Consider the following 19,897-nt stretch of genomic DNA (forward strand, 5'->3'; position numbering starts at 1 on the left):
TTCTCAACCCCTGCTCTTACTCGCTTCACTTCGGCAATAATGCTCAGAGCACCTGTTCTATCTGGCAGTTGTGAGCTGCATAGAGCCCTCCCAATACGCTCCAAGTTCAGTCCTTCCAGACATAAGTTGTCTAGTCGACTTTCCAGTTCATCTAAATAGCTAATGCCTGCGGTTGACGTATGTTCCGTTCTATCAGAGCTGCGAACTTTCTGAAAGTCGTCGAACGCTTCAGCCAAGCTCTCTTGGTATCGACTTATAGATGATTGATAATTAGACTGCAAAATGTCATGATTTTGAAGAATGCTCGCACTTTTTTGTTCGTGAAGATCTAATAGACTCTTCAAATGGGCGTTCAGCTCCTCAGAGACAATCCAACTCTCTGCTGATCGTGCGCGAGAAAATGAGAAGTCTCCAATGCGCTCTGCAATTTCCTCAAATTTGCTTTCCAGTTCTGCAAGCGACTCAATAGAAGAAGTGCTCAAAGGGATCAAATTCTCTTTCAAAGTTTGCAGAGACAACAGCTTTTCTGTGCCATCAGATGTGCTCGCTTCCGAAATTGACTCCTTCGCATTAGAAATGGTTTGATAGAGTACTTGTGACTTTCGAGAAAATGAGGAAGTTGTCTCATCACAGAAAAGGCTCAGAGTCTCCAGAATATTCGAAGAGATTCTTCCGCAGAGGTCAGATACATCGAGACGTATGCAGTCCTCTAAACCTCGGTACCTGTCTGCAGCTGTTTCAGTCTCGCGACGTAAGGCTATCACAGCCTCGTACGTTCCTGTTAGAGTTTCAAGAACATCAACGGCACTTTCACTGGTTTCGTCATACTGACTGACTATAGCCGGCAGTTCGGGGTCAAGAAATTGCAGATATTCGGCCCAACGTCGCACTCGATCTGAAACTCTTTCAACAGAACGCTGTATCAGCTCATATGGAGAACAGAACAACTTTTTTGAGTCCCTCAAGTGCTGGTGCACGAGCAAGTTCCCAAAGTCGGTATCACACGTCGTGCAAATGCCCTCATTTTCCTGAGAGGTCTGATGTATTACATTCGCAATGGCAGTGTAGATGGAGCCAAGGCTACAAAGGAGAAAACTCTCCACTTCTCCAACGCCTGGAGTGCACCAAATACCTTCTCTCGAACTGTCCCTTGGCATGGCTTCTACAGTTATCGATGGCACTCCAAGTTTAGCAGAGCGCACTGCAGATACCCAATTGACCATCACTCGCTCCAGACATTTGAGGAGCGCATCATTCAATCTTGGAACGCAATAGGTGAGGATATAAGCATGCACTGAGGTTTCATTGAATGCCTGGTGCAGATGAACGGAAGCAACTTTGAACCGTCTAAGCAGTGTCTGAAGTTGGCTTATTGATTCCGACGAAATCTCTGCCTCGGAAAACTGTGGGTCAAGAAGAAGAATGTCTTGTACAGCATTCTTCATGGCCGCGTCTTTCTCAAGCAAATTTGAAACGTCCTGTAAGAAAGCCGAACACTTGGACGACAGTTCCCCAGCATGTGACTGTAGTTTCAAAATGGAATCAGTCCATGGCATGAGGAGACCTTCTTCAATCACTTTTTGAGCTTTACCTCTCTGTACACTCAGCAATGGCGCGGTCCGATAGAATGTTGAATCTCTTGCTTCCTTGAGCTTGTCACACGCGCAGTGATACGCTGCGAGCGCATCCCTTAGCGTAGCGACGACTGGAAACAAAGACTTGGTTACCCGTGCAAATTTGTGATGCTCCGCCGTCAACAAAAGGCTCAGCTCTCTATCGTCCCGTGCGGTACGCAGGACTACGTGGAACGAAGCCACGTCGACAGATAAGGACAGCCTAACTCGCGGACCAACACCCTCCCCTCCTTCGACACGGTAAAGATTGAGATTTTGCATATTCATCTGAATTGTGCTCAACCACGTTGACAGGCTTTCTGCGGGATCCGAGCGATCCTTCAGAGAGTTAACTTCAGCAACAAAGTCTTGCAGGTCTGGAGAAATATCAGCGACAGTCTTACCGACAACATTGTAAACACTTGCCAGCAAATTCGACGCTCGTGCTCTCACAAGTCTGCGCTGTGATAGAGCGTCTACAATGTTTGGAACATCTTGCAACGGAGACTTTCGATAGGGCTGGGAGTTAGACAAATCTCTTCGCTTCAATCTCGTAAAATCGGCCCTCGCAAGTCCCAAAATCGTTGGAATGGCGTTGGAGATGGCCGAGGATATGAAATGCTTCTCAAGAATACGGAGCAGTGGCTTCAGCGATTGTGCTAGCTGATGTATGGAGGACCCCTTCTTCGCTATTTCTTCGTACGCCGCTGACAAGAACTGTTCTACGTCCTTTATCTGTAACCTGTAGCTGGAGGTCACTTCTGTCCAATGTTTATCCCTCGCTGGGGATGCATCAAAGTGGTCCAAAGTTTCACATTCTTTGACAAGCCATGTGTACGCGGATTCGAGACAATCAATCTTCCGGCCAGCTGACGGGAGGATTGTAAGAAGGTCGTGCAGGACGCTCCATGACACTTCATGGTCGGAGCGCAGTTCGTAGATATCTGAAAGATGTGAATGAAGGTGTGACAAAGGCGATGTACTCCGTGGAGGCATGGTCTCCCCCTTCTTATGGGCTGAGTCTCGTGCAACTTTGCGACAGTGGTCAAACCCTCGAGACCAGGTTTCAAACAACTGGCAGCAACACTCGAATAAATGTACAAATCTGTCGAAAGTAATGACAAGAACGCCGCCCTTCTTCGCCAGAACGCGCCCGATGGCTCGACTCACGTCTTCCGCAACAGATTCTATCAAGCCGAGCACGCGCTCCACGGAAAACGAGGACACTCTCAGCTTCGCACCGACGTGGTCCAACAAATCCGTCACAGCAGACTGCAAAACGTCGAAGTCATCAGCCGAACGCAACGCAACCAGAGGAAGTCCCTGAATCAAAGTCAAAACGCCACCTGCTTTTCTTCTGGCAGTGTCGATAGAGTTATTTGCATCAATGAGAAAGCCAGTGGCACGCCTATTTCTAGCCAACACGTCAAGTGATATCCGGACAGTTTTCGATGCAAGCTTCTCCTGTGCCGCAGAAAGAGCAGCATCGAGGGAACTCCAAAATACGGTCTCTTCTTCAACAGAAAGTACAGTGTCAGTTTTAGTTGTGGATGCTTGGACAACGCGGTCTATCTCCTTGGACCAGGCAACGACATTGCCTTGAAGCTGATTGATCAATGCAAGGTCGTCAAACAATTCGTCTGGTAACTGGTTGACAGAGTTGAGTCCTTGGCCAACTCTGCGACGTATTTCCGTATGGACTGGAAACAGCGGTGGGGCAACTGAAAAACGTCTTCCTTTACCGATGACGTCCAGGGCAACGGAGGCTTCTCGAATTCGCTTTCGAATAGCGTCCCGTTCTGGCACGGCTACACCAATCCCCGCAGCGTAACTGTCAGAGAGGGGGAGGACAGCTCTTTCCAAAATAGCACGCAGGGACGGAACGGGACACTCTGTACTCGAGCCCAAGACTAGGCTGTCGTACTCATCTCCGCGACGAAGGAGGGCAATGGTGGCGCCAGAATCGGTTTGAAGGAGGGAGGCTGCTCCATCTTCGACTGAAGCGACAGCTTGCGCAGCGTTTGGGAGGTGGAGAGACGTGAGAGTGGCCACGGCGGCGTCGCTTTGCATAGTGAGAGGTTGGCGTTAGGGAATAGGCAGTCCCAACGAGTGGTTTGATGGCTGGACAACAGTGGGAAAGATGTGGGACAGTCGGTGGTTTGGGGTTTGGCTATGTAAGTCAAGTAGCGATTGTCGAATGGGCGCTAATGGAAGAGCAGAAAGCCGACGAGGCCCCGTAGAAGCCCTTGACCCATCAATGCAAGCAATTTGTTGTTTACATAAACAGAGCAACCTCCTCCTCCATTCACAATGTGAGCTGAGCGCTGGGCGATCAAAGGGCGCGAAAGACGTCAATTCATTACGGCATTCCGCTGTTCACAGCGGCTCACATGAGCCGCTTGAAGTTTCAAAGCAATACACGAAATCCGGAAAAACGCGGGAAACCGCTCCTCACAACTCAAACATCCTTATTGAGCTCGACACGTGTCAAGTATGTCCCTGGACACGTACACATCGCCGGACCGCACTTACACCCGCTGTACACCATTTCTGCATGTGCTGGCACTTCCAATTCTATACACAACTTCGCAATTGATTTGTTAGAATGCTTCATCCAATTACGCATGTGAGATCCGGTCGGTGCGGGCGCCGCCTTCGCCTTCACCAGGCGCCTTCACTAATCGCACGGACGTCATTACTTGAACCATTCCAGTATCATTCATTCTCTACTTAGGTGTACAGTAACGCGGCTCAGCTTCATTCCCAATAACGCAGTCTGTGATTTCATTACCCGCACACCCCACCCACGACCTGAAACTCACCATGGACGCCATGGAGATGGACGGCGTCGCCGCCCCAACCACGGGGACTCTGCCGACAATTCTCTGCTGTCTTTGCGGCACTGCAATAACATCGAACCCCTCCAACATGTGCGTTTCCTGTATCCGCGGCCAGGTCGATATCACTGAGAGCATCCCGAAGACCGCCTCCATCTACTACTGCAAAGGCTGTGCTCGTTACCTGCAGCCTCCAAAGCACTGGGTCGCATGCGAGCTCGAATCCAAGGAACTCCTTACCATTTGCATTAAGAAACTCAAAGGCCTCAACAAAGTCAAGCTTATTGATGCTGGCTTTCGCTGGACAGAACCCCATTCACGAAGAATCCACGTCCGACTCCTCGTCCAGAAGGAAGTCTTTCAAAACACTATTCTGCAGCAAGAATTCGTCGTCGAGTTTGTTGTCGATTACCAGCAATGCGACATGTGCCAGCGAGATGCGGCCGATCTTGATGAATGGCAGGCCGTCGTCCAGGTAAGGCAGAAAGTCCAGCACAAGCGTACGTTCTTGTATTTGGAGCAACTCATTATTAAGCACAGCGCTCATGAAGATACCGTCGGTATCAAAGTTCACCCTGATGGCCTGGATTTTTACTTCATGCACAGAAGCCAAGGTATTCGATTCACCTCATTCTTGAATCATGTCGTCCCGATTCGATCGAAGCAGGCGGACCATCTTGTCTCTCATGACGCAAATTCGAACACCTACAGATACAAATACACCTTCTCAGTTGAAATACTTCCTATTTGCAAAGATGATCTCGTGGTCCTACCGCCAAAAGTGGCCACGCATCTAGGTGGCATTGGCCCGCTTGTGCTTGTGACCAAAGTGTCTCAGGCGCTCACCATCATCGACCCTTTCACTCTACAAACTGCGGAGCTTGCCGCCGCATTATACTGGAGGTATCCGTTCCAGGCACTGATGAGCATCAAGCAGGCCACTGAATTTTTCATCATGGATGTCGAAAAATCAGAAGACAGAAAAGGCAAGTGGTGCCTGGCTGACGCCACCGCTGCAAGGTCTGTAGACTACGGAAGCAACGACAATCAACACTTCATTCGAACTCACATTGGCAACTTTCTCCGGCCAGGAGATCTGGCATTGGGCTATGACATTGGAAATGCTGTTTACAATGACAACCTTCTTGCAGGGCACAAAAAGCTGGAGCTCCCGGACTTTGTTATATTCAAGAGGACGTATTCAAAGAAGAATCGATCGAAGCGACGAATGTGGCGACTTAAGCGCTTGAACATGGAACTCGACGAGTCTATGGTCGATACGGGATCTCACAAGCGTGTTCCAATGGATCCAATTGCAAAAATGGCTGCTGAACAGGAGGAATTCATGCAGGATTTGGAACAAGACAAGGACCTCCGTTCTACAATCAACATCTACAAGGACCCAAAGAGAATACAACCTGCAGGTGGCACAGATATGGATGTGGACGAGGGTGCCCAACCCAAACCGGTAAAACAGGTTGTTGCCGCTGCCGAGGACGGCGAAGAGGAGGAAGATGAAGAATACCCTGAAGTGCCGATAGAGGAACTCTTGGAAGGTCTCGTCTTGGAGGACGAACCGGGAGCCCCCGCGCCGGTCCCCGGGGAAGATGAGCAAGAGGAGGAGTAGCAATAATGATACCATCTGCAACGTTACTTTTTACGGTCTGTACTAGAATGCCCGAAACCAGCTTGTGTTCTGTATCTGCACCAGGACTACATAGCATCCAAGTCCTCGGACTGAGCAATTTATCGCACTCTTCTACGAATACGTTTCTAACTTGTTGTCGCTTCTGAGTCTCATAGAGGAGTGCGCCGTCACGGAAAGAAGAGACCACAGATACCAATCTCCCTTTCCACCACCCATCGTGAGCATTCTGCGATGAGGATGCGACTGTATCAAAAGTTATACTTCTGTGTATGTGCGTCCTGTTTTTTGTTATACAGATATGTCGAAAGCGGCAAGCATCCTTCAGAATGTCTGCGGGGCAGCGGTTTCGTAGTCTACTGACACTACTTCATAGTGATGACTCTCTGATGAGTCTAGCAAGCAAGTACATGTGTCAAATCCACCCCCGGGCACGCGAGCGCTTTGTTGAGGTTATGTTAAATAGAAGTGGTATGAGGCATTCAACTTTCATGGATGCGTTTCACTGGGATGTTGCATCCCGCAACAGTGCCAGTGAAAACGGACACTAATCACCAATAATGATCTCACCGTTCTTCCATGGTACGACTTCGATCAGATTTTCCTTCACGTCGAAACGATTAAAGCTTGCTTCCAAAGATGCTGTGAGGACTGTACTTGTTAGGGTCCTGTACCTGCAACACCCACGAGTTGACCGACGGGGCACGTCTCCAGTCCGACACAGCCATCCCGACAGACAATGAGAGCGAAGGCTAAGAGTCATGGTATGTTCAATGCTTGATAGCTACGAGTACCGTTTAGCGGCATGAGTAGGTATCATAAATCGTGGGAACGAATTGTTTGCAAACCTTCTCAACGCTGCACGCGAGGGTTCAGAGCTTTACAGAGCTTTCCGCAGTGCACGCATGATCAAGAGATCGACACAGCATTCAGCATTAGCATGAAAAGATATCATCATGTCCCCCGCGTGGAAGCTGCGAACTACAAAGGACGAAGTCCTCGCTCCGATCACACAAGTACATGCGAAAGTCGTGTGTTGAATTGATTACTAAACGACCGACGCTCTAGTGTGCGATAGAAGCAAGACAGGGCAAAGGTAGCGCCGCAGAGCGTTTTGCTCGGACGACGACCTCTGTGGCTGCATCGCTATTGCTGGTTGCATCGACCATATAGAACGCCAGACAAAAAATTTGCGAGATATGGGGGTACGCTGATGTCCAGTGCTCTAAGTCATCAGGGGGGGCTTTCTAACTAGAACAAGGGTAGCAGCGAATCGCAGATGGGCAGGGTAGGGCCGCGTGGAGGGCGAACTAAACGGGATCAAAAAAAATATCTCTCTCCCGACCTAGAATCGAACTAGGGACAGTTTGATGGTTATGATCTTCACTACAGTCAAACGCTCTAAGTTGTGCTTGTACCAACTGAGCTACCGGGAGGGATTCCGTTGTTGTGAAATAGGAAAATTTTTAGTATTTATTAGTATGCTTTCATTTGATAAACCAATAGAAAAAATACAAGTGCCTCCAACAGATTGGGCCGGGATCGACAAATCCAGGCAACACTAAAGCCGGAGGAGAGTAGCTGGCAGGTCACGGTTCTAAGGTTGGGAAGCCTGTCATCGACTTTTCGGAAGCGTGTAGCACCTACTGATAGCGGAGGAGCAACGAGATGCATTCGTTTTGCGGACGGCCGGCGACACTAGTAGTGTAGGGAAAAAGCATTCACACGCGAGCGAGATGTCGACACTCCCGCGATTAACAAAAACACCACCCGCGAACACCTTTCCTCAAGGGCTGACATCGTCACCACGCTCTCGCAGTGTCTCAGTACGCCGCGACCACCGAGGCCCCCTTCTTAGAAACGGAACCAGGGCACATCGCCCTGCCCACAATACCACTGCTGATGTCGCTGTCCAACCGCGCCTCTCTCCGCCTGGCCTCCCCCAGTGCAACCACCAGCGCAAGGCGTAAGCGTGAGCAGTCCGTACCTACGGGTACCATCAGAAATGCTGCGCAACGCCCACCTGGCGCCGTCAGCGCAGCAGAGGCCGATCAGCTCACTACATGTACTACAAGTTGTAGACTATTCGCAACTAGCTGCTCGCCTACGACACCGTGGCAGCCCCTGATGTTGGCTGGCATGTCACCCCGACTGCATTTGACACGCCCGATGCTCTCCCAGCTTTCAAGCGCCCAGTCGTCGATGCCCACGCAAGACGGATCGCCTCCCGCAACTCCTACACGCTCGACACTGCAACAGTGTGTCAGCGACTCATCTGGTAGCGTGTTGCCGTAGCATACTTTGCTCGCACGTCTGATCACGAAGCGGACCGCTCACATCTACAGTAGTCATATACAAGTAGGAAGATCAACGGGACTGTATTACGGCCGGCATGGGCCGGTTAGCAAGTTATGCCTTGATTGGGGGACAGCATTGCGGATGCAGACATCTTAAAGCATGGGTCGCTTCCTTTCACGGGACGTACTCAGTGAATATATACGTCATGAACGTTAGTCACATATGTTAGACCGTCTCTTGCGATTGAAACCACTTCTCTTGATTTGCGGGAGTTCGTCCCTGGCTTTCCAGAGATGCATAAACACACAAATGGCCTTCATACTATCTGCAAAAATGCTCCTTTGGAGCAAACGCGGCGGCTATCTCATCCAAAGAATGGTGGAGGGTCAACAGGATGGGAGTGAGAATGTGAGGTACACGTGGGTACTGTATTACTAAGCTTCTCCGTTGTGCTTGAAACAGCCATTTCCTGCTCCCCTATTTGCACGTACTATTGAATGGGGATGGTGAGCATTGCTCGTTTCGCAGGAGACGCAGTCAGACAAGAGCAAGGAACGTGATAGAAATGCAATGCCCCTTCCAAACAGAGAACCACGCCCTAATATTGCTTTCCGTGAAAGGTGACGACAAATAGGCTGAATTATTTTTGGGATGAGCAAGAGCAGGGGATGGGCAAGCAAGGGATCCTCATACTGTACTGTAATTACAGTACAATACAAAAATGGTAAAACCGCAATTGATAGGCAGAGGTCACGCTGATGCTACAGTACAGGGGGTCGCGATATAGTGCCATCTTTGTTAGTGCCAGCTCCGATATAGTGCCACCCTTCTGCGGGTGGCACGAATTTTGGCCAAAAACGAAGGGTCTCCAGAGAGGCAAGGCAGTTAGATGGACATACTGCCCGAGAGCCGCTGCCGCCGCGGAAAGATATTATGCAGTTGCTTACTAGAATGGAGACTATGGCGGAAAAAGGCAGGGTCGATGATGCAATTGGACATCTGCAAAAGTGTAGGCTGGCATTTATGGCTGCGAAAAAGGAGGAAGTCAACGCGACGGCTCGGCAGCTACTGTACTAATAACAGAAATGCTTAATTAGACTTGAGTCTGTAGTGAGGATGCAAAGTATGAGTGATGGCGTCCTGCGAGCGGTCTTTCTGAGCAGTGATGCAAGGGAGTGGCTGCGAAAAGGCTGTACATCTCATTATCTTACAGTGCCTCGTTCGATATAGTGCCGTTTTCGGCCCACTGACACAGGGTAGCACTATATCGCGACCCCCCCCCCCCATGTATCGGCATGCACCAACATTGTGCCTATCAAAATCTGCGGCTAACTGTACCAGAACGTGTTTCTCGATGCTGTTCGTAATGGATACGCTCGCGAATGGGCCGGCTGCTCAGTGATGCCTGATGACACAATTCTTTAATTGGAGTCGAAGGTTGGAGAGTGTAACCGTGTAGATACGTAGACATGTAGACACACTCCACTAGTTGCGTTCTAAAACGACACAGAAAGAAGCCGAAAGGGGCTGCGAGCAGCCGGTGAGACGCGGGATGGCGGGAGGGAAAGCGAGAAGCGAAATGACTGCCGAACGCAGCACGTCCCCAATAGGAGTTCGGGGGACTGGGACAGGAAATACAGTATTCCTTCAAGCACCGCCGCGGTCGACGGGGCGGTGGCGTGACTGCGTGATGTGACGGTCACGTTCAGATTCCCCCTTGCCCCAATGAGCGCTGGGGGCTTACATGGTGATTCCACAATACCGTTCGAATCCAACCCTCAAGAGAAGCTACCCTTGTAAGCTCTCTCCCAGACCGCTCACCTGTCGAAATCAAGAAGAGCTTTGGACAATAGCAAACACGTCCGTTTGTCCGCCACACCACAAACACTGGACCCTAAGGTGCTGCGATCATTTGCATTCCACGGTTGCTTCTCTCACCAAGTCCCCCGCGATGACATCACCGCCAGCAGTCGATCCGGCAGTCCCCGACTCCCTCTCCGAAGACATCATTGAAAAATCTGACGCTCTCCAATTCCGAGACCTCAACCAACCGGACCTCCACTTGAGATATTGGTGTCGTCGAGGGTATTCAGAAAAGCCAAACCCCAACGTTCTCATCTGGGTGCACGGCATCGGGGAGCATGCCGGCCGATACAAAGAGCTTGCGACAGAAGTTCTGACTCGCGTACCTTCCCTTGATGGGATAGCTTCATACGATCAGCGTGGGCATGGAAAGTCTCAAGGCGCTCGAGGAGCTGCGCCGTCTGTCACAGCGCTGGTGGACGACTTTGTGGAGCATGCGTCCAGGCGCATGGCGCTGGAGTTTGGCATGGACCCGCGCATTATAATTGGCGGTCATTCTCTTGGTGCGCTTGTGGTCGCTGGTGCAGCAGAGAAAGCAGACTGGTTGCAGGCTGAGGAGTGCGGGAAGATTGTTGGAGTGCTTCTGTCTGGACCCGCGATTTATCCCTGTGTGGTGGGTGCAGTTAACAAAGCCCTTGCTCCGATGTCTTCTGTGTTGTGTATGATTCCGGGGGTAAAGCGGTTGACGAAAGGCAGTGGCGTCGATCCGAAGAAACTTTCTCATGACGAGATAGAAGTGCAGAAGTACTTGGACGATGACTTGGTGTACGTTTATCAATATGTTTGCTGGACTATGGTAGGTTACTTTACGTTTGAGGCTCTGACGTTGATTTCATTTTCTTTTCTTTCTGTGTGAAACCTACCGGCAGACATGACCAAATCGGGGTGGGTCTTGCTACAGACAGTCTCAACTACGGCCGCAACCTCATCCAGCGCCTGAAAGAGACGTCAAATTCCGCGCATATTCTAACGAGCGGGACTCCATTGCTGGTGATACACGGAGAACTAGACGAGGTTTGTTCTGTGGATGGTAGTCGGGCGTTAGTAGAGGCGTGCGGTGGAAACAGCGCGGAGCTTGTGGTTGTACCAGGGGCTTTCCACGAAATTCACAATGAGCGAAAAGAAAACGGAAAGGAAGACATGCTCAATTCTTGTGCACAGTTCCTGAATAAGGTTTTTGCAGGCAAGCAAGAAATGTCTGGATCTACCGGAGTTACTGAGGGTACATAAGCTGGACGCTACGGATAAATGTAGAGGTTCTTGAGAAGGGCGTGCATGTCGCGCATGGCAAGGTATGCATGCAAGAAATACGCTGCTCGTTTTGTATGCATTCATCATATACGCGTATTGCTAAAGCACAACATGAACGGTGCCAATGCTTTAATATTGCACCACGCCGAAACCAACCACAGGTTTCCCGGTGAACGCTGTTTTGCCCACGCGTCTTTTGAGAGCTCATTCGACGGTTGTTTAAAGGGCTCGGATAAATTGCAAGGTCTTGCCTTCCACGCCACTGCGACGGTGCTCTGCCACCGCCTAGATCATACTGTACTTACCAGCCCAATTATTTACAGAGAAGCTGCACTTCTATTGGCTGGGGGCCTCGCCACGACCCTGCAGAATTCAGATGAATTTATCCACACGAGTCCGTTGGGCGCGTTATGTAAGCTGTTCACCCATGTCAATTGGATGATTGTTTCACAAGAATACGGATTTACAGCAATGCATCACGTACAGCAACTTCAGTCCACATGTGCAGACGGACACGAGAGCACTCAAATATATCGAAACCGCCAGTCAACACTACCGCTCCTACAGTACCCTTGGGTACCTCTCAAAACCTCACACTCACTTGCCCTGCCCTCTTCACCACCCGGCACACCTCATCCCCCCAGCTCTGGCCCCTTCCGTCTCCCGCACAATCCCCACAATCACCAACGCTTCTTCTGCATCCAACAGTTCTACCTTGCCTTCGCACTCGCGCAATGCCTTCCCCGTTTCACGTCGAGGTCTCCTTACCCATCCCGGCTGACCTTTTCTGGAGCCTCCGCGCCTCACGCCAATTCACCTCGTACCTGGTCACCGCCGGGGCGTTGAACCGTTTGGAGTCCTCACAGCCCCGTCTCGTCGCCGGCGACCCTAGTCGATACACTCGCGTCCAGACCTATGTCCCAGCAACGATGGAAATTCCAGATATCATCAAACCAATAATCGATGAATCCTATATCGAGGTGTGTGACACCCAAACCTGGGACGTCGTTGCAGGAGACGAGCTCCGACAAAGCTTCAACATTAGAACTTCCATCATGGCCGACTTGGTCAAGACCTCCGGTTTCCTTTTCATCAAGGCACCACAACCCCTTAATACGTCTGCAGAGCAAGCACATGACACCTGTCATCACGTCATCTCGGGAGAGTGCTGTGTCTCTATCCCCATCCTCGGTTGGTATGCAGAGCAAGCCATCATTTCAAACATAAAAAACTTTTACAAGGACTACCCAACATTTGTTCAAGGCTTTGCTGATATGGTCATGAGGCGGTGGGGCGACAACAATTCACTAACCCTCCGCGATGCCATTGAAAGGATGTTGGTCGAAGAAAAAGTCGTCGAATGACCGTCCCACATTCCTGTGTCCGTTTATTCAACATTTTCCGGAAAAGCCCTCCGAGTCAAAACGTTTTGTGCTGAGTCCGTCATACAGTTCACCGTAGGTCCTTTTGTTATCGTTGTTTCTCAGTTGAAGGCTTTTTTGGGCCCTGCCGAGAGCCATGTACATTTGCCGCTAAACAAAGAAAATCACTGCACGCCTACACATAACCCCCGCCTTTCTGCTATCAATCTGCCATCCCTTGGTGAGTCGGAAGCTTCCTTTGTACTTTTAGGGAGCGAAAAAGTTCCAGAAAGATAACTTAAACGCAGGCACATTCATTCCTTCATATAATGCATCTCTTCTTCGTACAAGGAGTGAAACTTACGTTGCTACAAGCAAACTGCTGTGGTTCTTGTGTGAAAGTGTCACCCTATCGATCGTCCGTAAATCAGAGGGGAGAATATAGTTGGTAAATGGGCTTCAGAGTATCTCATATGTTCTATCGCGAAACAGCATGTGTTGCTGTAGCGGTGCTACTTTCGCACATCCGCACTGGCCCGCTTCACCACCAGCAAATGCCGCCAACTCTTCAGAGCTTAAACTGAGATGATATGCAGGCTCTGCTGAACTGGTGTAGCTGATGCCTTTGGAGTGGCGCAAGGTGAGCATTTCATACATTGTGAGTGGAACTCATTGCTTCTTTTACCTTTGTTGAAATGCATATTCATACTTGTCATATTTGGATAGCAAATTCATGTAGTGATGCACAAATTCTATGAAGCAGACTCATTTGGAGCTCTCTGAATAGGCACGTCATGGTCGACAACCGACTTGATGATTCGGACGCGGAGGTCGGAAATAAAAGTGCAACACTCCCCATTGCCGCGATGGGATGGGCGAAGGACAATAAAAACCGCACTTCTCTCTGATTCGCGTGAGGTAATCGAAGAGAACTTGCCCTTTAACATACGGCACCACATCTTTCGCACTGTGCACATCACCTCGGATAATTTCGGACGTATTGTTTTGACCCTTGTACTGTAGCTAATGTGCTGAGGGGATTCTCTGTACAGCGAGGTGTGTCCCGCAGTACTTGTAGTAGTGCCCCATTGTACAGTACGGCAGAGACGCGTGAGGTCCTGTTATTGTGTGGTTGTCGCTTTCGCTTCACGGGAAATTTGTCAGTCTCGTCCACTTTGGCAATTTTAACTGTTTGGCCGGATGATCCAGCCTGTTAACACAGACAAGACGCGACGCCACCCACCTTCAGTGCGGCACCTCAAAAGTAAGCGCCATCCACTTTGCACACGAATCTATACTCCTCTTCCGCATCACTCAAGTCGAGCAAGAAGTCGACGGTGGGGTGCGAGTTTGGCGTGCTACGTGCCTCTTGGGCGATCTCTGCGTACGTCTCGAGCATACGCTCGACGGCTTGCGCGTCGATGAGGCCGTGATTGGCGGCGGCTTCAGCGTGGAAGATGCGGTAGCTCGCCGTCTTTCCCGGGGCGTTGACCAGTGTGAGATCGCGCGACGGGGCGCGCACAGCACGATTGCGAAAGGCGAGCAGCTCCAGTCGCTCGCCCGTGGCGGCCGGCAGGGCGTCGACGTTGTCGCGAAAGGTCATGCTGTGGAGCGCCTGGCGAGATCGCGATACTCGCCGAACGAAGGATGGGGCGGGGAGGAAGGCCGACATGCTTGGAGTGTGGATTGTACCTGCACATGCACATGCACATGCACCAAGTTGGACCGGATGAAGCTCAGCGAATGTAAAACACAGATCCAGACCAAAAACGTATCACAGATAGCCCTTCAGAGATAGCCAGCCCTTCAGAGCACGGCAGCATGTGTCGTGGCTCAAAATATAATCGGCAAAAAGGCATATGCCCTGAGACATTGCCCAGTTTTGTTTCGCTAATCGCACAAGGGCGACTTCTTCCAAACGTTGCAAGAAGGTACAAAAGTATCAAACTGCCTGACGAAGGTGGGGTTCGAACCCACGCCTCAACTGAGAATACGGCCTAAACGTATCGCCTTAGACCACTCGGCCACTTCGCCGTCAGTCGGATCACGGTACAGCAGTGAAAATTTATCCGTTTATAAATCCTTTTACAAAGTAGGATTCGTTAATCTGGATCGCACGCCGCGATCCAGATTAACGAATCCCAGCCCGGAGGCGGGCGTTCGTTAATCTGGATCGTTCTCTCTGTGAAGTTGCCAAGTCTTCCGTTACCTCTCCCCCTCCACTTTATCTTTCTATCCCCCTACTGCCCTTAAGGGGCAGTACCCTCCGTCGTCCCTACGGGTGCAGGTGTACACGTACACACATGTACACGTACGCGTAATGACACTCTCTGCCTTAACTCGCTTGGTTCAACGATTTGCCTCTGGCGATCTGCCTGACCGTACTGTACCACTTCTCGCTGCTTCTACCCTTATTCCCCTCCAGCCACGCCCAGACAAGATCCGCCCCATCGCCGTTGGCCAGGCGCTTCGCCGGCTTGTCACCAAAGTGCTGCTCTTGTCACCAAAGTGCTTCTGCCTGCCGCTATAGATGACACACGCGACCGGCTCTCTCCCGAACAGCTTGCAAATGGCGTGCCATCTGGCATGGATGCCATCGTTCATGATTGCCGCATGCTCATGCGGCGCCATGGTCGAGACCCCAACTACGTCCTTGTTTCCGTTGACGCCCGCAACGCATTCAATACGTTCTCCCGCCAAGCCATGCTGCATCGTGCACCTCTTCAGACCCCGACCCTATCACGATTTCTAAACCTAATATATGGCCACGCTGTCCCGGATCTTGTCCTGTCATCGTCGCCTCCAATTCTGATGCTCAGCCAAGAGGGTACGCAGCAGGGCGATCCTGCCAGCATGCTCATGTTTTCGCCCGCCATCCAACCCCTCATCCGCCGTCTCAGCCGCAAGTGCAACCTCGCCCTCAACCGTTGGTACGCTGATGATGGAACCCTCATAGACACAATTGCTGAAGTCACCAAGGCACTCCGAATTTTTCGAAATTCTGGCCCTGCGGCCGGTTTCCATGTAAACATTTCCAAGTGTCGTGCGTTCTGGCCATCGTCCTCCCCCGCCAATCTCTCCCCACTTCTCGATTTCTTCCCTGTTCAGGTCCCTTCTGAAGGTCGACTTGTTCTCCTTGGCGCCCCCCTCGGCTCTGACGCCTTCATCAAGAATTATCTATGTGGTGTAACTACCTTCGTCCCGACCACTCGGAACGAGGGGGGTTAGAGGTAAGGGAGCGCGCGCCGCTGGGTAACCCACGCGAGCGCAAACCGTACGGAAGGACTCGAAAAGAGGGAAGGCTCACGTGGCCGGTGACACGCAGCCGGTCGGTGGTGTTAGATCTGGACGGCCGGTCACGGGTTAGAAGCCTGAGACTTAGAGGTAAAACCGGACGGAGTTAGCAAAAAGCCGTAAAGGGAAGGGAGGCGAGTCTGCCCCCGTTTACTGGAACGGAGCAGGTGCCCCCGGTCTTAACCCCTAAGTGGGACGCCAGGACACCTGTCCCGCTACAGTAGCTGTTACTTACTGTATACCAGCTACTGTGCTAAATTGGCTAATTTGTGCCATTAACTACTAATTACTTACCGTTCGGATCCTACACGTGTAACCAGCGGGGTACTACTGTACTCCGCACCGGCCGTGTGCTGTAAATATAACTCCTTACAGTTCTTCTCGCGCTTACAGCCCATCGTACTGTATCCCGGGGCGGCAGCGGTGGCGCCGTTGCCTTCGCGCCGTTGTACTACAATCTACAGAACAAGATCCAATCTTGCACCGACGCGCTTCGTCATCTTCAGGATATTCCTGACGCCAGCATTCGGTTTCACCTCCATCGCGTCACCGGCTCTGTGTGTCGGATGGAACATACGTTCCGCTTGACACCCCCGATCTTGTCCCTCCCGCTTGCTGTGCGCTTTGACGAACTCCAACGCGCCACATACTCTCGCCTGAACGACGTTCCACTCTCGGCATCTATTTCTACTCAAATTGGCTTACCTCTTCGTATGGGAGGCCATGGCTTCACTCCACTATCCCCGTTTGTGCATGCGTTCTACGCCGCCAGCCTTCTAGAAGCCGCCCCGATCCGCGGTAAAGGTCCCGCTAACCCCTTGGTGCCCTTCTACCGCGGCATGGCACGCTGCCATCTCGTCCGAGTGCTCGCGTCCATCAACCCGGAAATACGCACTCGTGGCGTGCTATCAGCACACTCCCCCCTCGGCCCATTCGAGCCTGACGCCCTCCTGGACAGACCTGAACGCGTACACACGACATTATTTCAGGCTCTCCATGGCGCCTTCTCAAGGATGTACTGGGAAAAGTCTGCATGGTGTCGTGCACTGAGGGGGAAGGGGTGGGATCCCCCTCTGGCAGAGCGCGCGCGTTCGGGGGGCGCGTGTAGGGGGTTATCGGGAGACCACCCGTAAGGGACCGGTACGGGGCCGGGCGCGAAGCGCAGTAGGGAAAGTAAGGGAAAAAGTGGGAAAACAGAGCCCAGGAGGGGCGGAGCGGTAGGGACAGCTGTCGCGCGGAGAGCCGGGCGTGGCGGGACGACGCGCGCGGTAGAGACAGGAGGGAATCGGGACGTAGATGGCTCGCGGGGTACCGTCGTGGGACGGGGACCGACGCGAGGCTACGACTCCGTTCCAGAAACCCGAGTTGTAGACCCAAAGCTTCGTGAGGATTTACTTCGGGTCGGACGTCGGCTATATACTAGCCGACGTCGGAGCGATAATTAATTAAACTAAAATTACTAAATTGGACGACGGCGGCGATGGCCGGAGAAACTCCTCTTGGGGAGGTATGACAACCACTACACGTGGGGAATGACACGATTAACGTGAGGAATAACACGGGTACACGTGGATAGAACTGTCAGTATTTCGACAGGGCTCCATGGAGCTTACACCCGGACACGAGCGGGGGTTTGGATACACGGTTACACGTGGTACATACCTCACTTATGATAGTGAGGCATTCCGCGTGTGCTACAGTACAGCACAGCGATTACGCGGGGCGGTCAGTGCTCTACACATGGGATCGCCTCCCCAGCCCCTCCGACCACACACCCGTCTCCGTACGCCGCCGAGCGCGCTACAACTCCCTGTGCGCGCCAGGCGCCGCTTCCTTCTTGTGTGCTCATCCCGCCCTTACATAACGCGTCTCCAGTGAGGTGTGGTCATGTATGCTCTGCCGTCATCTTGACTCCCCGGTCTACGATGACTCCATCCAGCCCCTACTCTGCTCTCACTGTCGCCGTCCCATGGATACACGCGGTGACCATGCCGCCATGTGCAAGCACGGCTTCGGTACTGTGCATTGTCACAACACGGTGCGGAACACTCTGGCACGACATGCTTTCCGTGCCGCAGGATTGAGCTGTGATATGGAAGTCCCTTTTCTCATCCTTGGCACGGCTCACCGCCCCGCCGATCTCCTCGTTCAGCCCGCTCCGCCTTCTGCAGGAGCTCTGCCAGACCGTCCTACGGCTTACGATGTCACTTTCCGGAGCCCCTACCGCGTGGGGTCCCTCATCCCGGCTGCTTGCGGTATAGCCGGCGCCGCTGAAGTGGTGGATGCTGACAAGCTAAGCACGCACGCTCGCATCATCCGCTCCGCTCTACATCTACAAGCCGACGCCTCGCTCCCTCTTCTGGACTGCCACTTTGTGCCTCTTGCGTTCGACACCCTGGGCGCTCCCAGCGCCCGCTCTACATCTGTCCTCGAGTCCCTCTCCCATCAAATTGCCATCCGCACCGGTACCACCTTTGGTACTGCAACGTCTCGTCTCTCTCAGCGTCTTAGTTATTGTGGTACAATTGCCAAGTGGCGCTACTGTACTAGGTGGGCGCCAGAGGCCTCGCCAAGTACAGTAGTAAGATGTTAACCGATACGGTGCATACGTGGCCAGCACGTGTAGATGTGGCCACGTGGGAGTCCACGTGTAGTTAGTGGCACCAGCTAGTGCAGGTGTACACGTGGTGCGCGACCGATCGGTGGGTTAGTACAGTAGTCATTTTTAGTTACCGTAAGCTACAGTAAGCTGGCTACAGTATGTACAGCTACTGTAGTCCGTCCGGTGCCACCGCCCTACTAGGGGGTATAAGATAGGGGGGCACCGGGCTGGAGGTAAACCGAGGCAAGCACGCCTCCCCTTACTTCCTACCCTAGTCCTTTACCGTACGGTTAAGTAAGTCCCTCAGGTTTCCAGCTCGCCACCGGTCGTACTGCTCTACACCCCAGTACGACTGCGCGTGTCCAGTGCAGTGTACCTCCCTTGTCCTGTGCTTCCTACCGTTCCGGATTATTCTACCTGACGCTCCAGTGTAGCGGTCCCCCAAGCTCCCTCATTTTAGGTACAGCCTGTCCTTTTCCGTTTACGGTTTAGCGTCCCTACGGTTGTACCACATTTTTGGTACTCTTGTGGAGGGGACCAAATTGTGAGGGGTGACACCGTTCGGTTCGGCAATTACGTCGAAGTTCGGGCTAAGTTTGAGCCCCTAGCGGGCTCAATAAAAATCGTAACCCACCGCCGACAACGGCATCGTACTCCCCGCGTCAAGCCGCTTCGGACAGTATAAGGTCCGAAAAACGGTCAATGTAGACCCCGGCGGACCAGCCGCCAATTTCGGTCGACTTTGGGCTACGTTTTGACCCCTAGCGGGCTCAATAAAAATCGTAGCCCACGTCCGAGAACGGCATCGTGCTCACCGCGTCAAGCCGGACCCGGGGGTGTCATACTTTACAAGAACACTCGTTAGTTTTAGTTAGAGGTGGTCGAGTAAAAGATTTACCAGGAGTTCAATATCATTTTGTTCGAGGAGCGTACGATTTACATGCAGTTGGAACTAGAAAAAAATCTCGCTCTAAATATGGTAAAAAACTTTTTAAAGCTCCTATCGTTTAATGGTTAAGGCAATGTTTTTTCGTGACATAGATGTGGGTTCGAATCCCACTAGGAGTAATATAAAAACGGGGTAGAGTAAATTGGTTAGGGTATCCACTCCGAAAAGGCGGTCATGGCGAGGT

At 51.8% G+C, this 19,897-nt stretch overlaps 5 protein-coding genes; 4 read left to right on the plus strand and 1 right to left on the minus strand.

The window, feature by feature from the left end:
- Positions 1 to 4,339: 4,339 nt before the first annotated feature.
- On the minus strand, positions 4,340 to 4,447 carry CHC_T00005373001 (hypothetical protein). The gene has a single exon (XM_005717016.1). It carries the CDS (start codon positions 4,445 to 4,447, stop codon positions 4,340 to 4,342), a length of 108 nt encoding a protein of 35 aa, XP_005717073.1.
- A 4-nt stretch (positions 4,448 to 4,451) lies between these two features.
- Positions 4,452 to 6,368, plus strand: CHC_T00005374001 (hypothetical protein). XM_005717017.1 is given in 2 exon segments: positions 4,452 to 6,077; positions 6,078 to 6,368. 1 exon segment carries the CDS (start codon positions 4,452 to 4,454, stop codon positions 6,075 to 6,077), a length of 1,626 nt encoding a protein of 541 aa, XP_005717074.1. The 3' UTR covers positions 6,078 to 6,368.
- On the plus strand, positions 6,368 to 6,938 carry CHC_T00005375001 (hypothetical protein). XM_005717018.1 is given in 2 exon segments: positions 6,368 to 6,646; positions 6,647 to 6,938. 1 exon segment carries the CDS (start codon positions 6,368 to 6,370, stop codon positions 6,644 to 6,646), a length of 279 nt encoding a protein of 92 aa, XP_005717075.1. The 3' UTR covers positions 6,647 to 6,938.
- Positions 6,939 to 10,240: 3,302 nt separating this feature from the next.
- CHC_T00005376001 (hypothetical protein) lies at positions 10,241 to 11,640 on the plus strand. XM_005717019.1 is given in 4 exon segments: positions 10,241 to 10,344; positions 10,345 to 11,021; positions 11,126 to 11,486; positions 11,487 to 11,640. The coding sequence occupies 2 exon segments, from the start codon at positions 10,345 to 10,347 to the stop codon at positions 11,484 to 11,486; spliced, it is 1,038 nt and encodes a 345-aa protein (XP_005717076.1). The 5' UTR covers positions 10,241 to 10,344; the 3' UTR covers positions 11,487 to 11,640.
- A 367-nt stretch (positions 11,641 to 12,007) lies between these two features.
- CHC_T00005377001 (hypothetical protein) lies at positions 12,008 to 13,059 on the plus strand. XM_005717020.1 is given in 2 exon segments: positions 12,008 to 12,871; positions 12,872 to 13,059. The coding sequence occupies 1 exon segment, from the start codon at positions 12,008 to 12,010 to the stop codon at positions 12,869 to 12,871; it is 864 nt and encodes a 287-aa protein (XP_005717077.1). The 3' UTR covers positions 12,872 to 13,059.
- The last annotated feature ends 6,838 nt before the right edge of the window (positions 13,060 to 19,897 follow it).

The sequence above is a fragment of the Chondrus crispus genome, genomic scaffold (genome assembly GCF_000350225.1).
Source record: "Chondrus crispus Stackhouse genomic scaffold, scaffold_288, whole genome shotgun sequence".
Taxonomy (NCBI): domain Eukaryota; phylum Rhodophyta; class Florideophyceae; order Gigartinales; family Gigartinaceae; genus Chondrus; species Chondrus crispus.

Coding starts and splice junctions, on each gene's coding strand:
- CHC_T00005373001 (XM_005717016.1), bottom strand. CDS start 4,447: ATGGCGTCCATGGTGAGTTTCAGGTCGTGGGTGGGGTGTGCGGGTAAT.
- CHC_T00005374001 (XM_005717017.1), top strand. CDS start 4,452: ATGGACGGCGTCGCCGCCCCAACCACGGGGACTCTGCCGACAATTCTC.
- CHC_T00005376001 (XM_005717019.1), top strand. CDS start 10,345: ATGACATCACCGCCAGCAGTCGATCCGGCAGTCCCCGACTCCCTCTCC. Junction 11,022..11,125: donor TACTTGGACGATGACTTGGT/GTACGTTTATCA, acceptor ACCTACCGGCAG/ACATGACCAAATCGGGGTGG.
- CHC_T00005377001 (XM_005717020.1), top strand. CDS start 12,008: ATGTGCAGACGGACACGAGAGCACTCAAATATATCGAAACCGCCAGTC.
- CHC_T00005375001 (XM_005717018.1), top strand. CDS start 6,368: ATGTGCGTCCTGTTTTTTGTTATACAGATATGTCGAAAGCGGCAAGCA.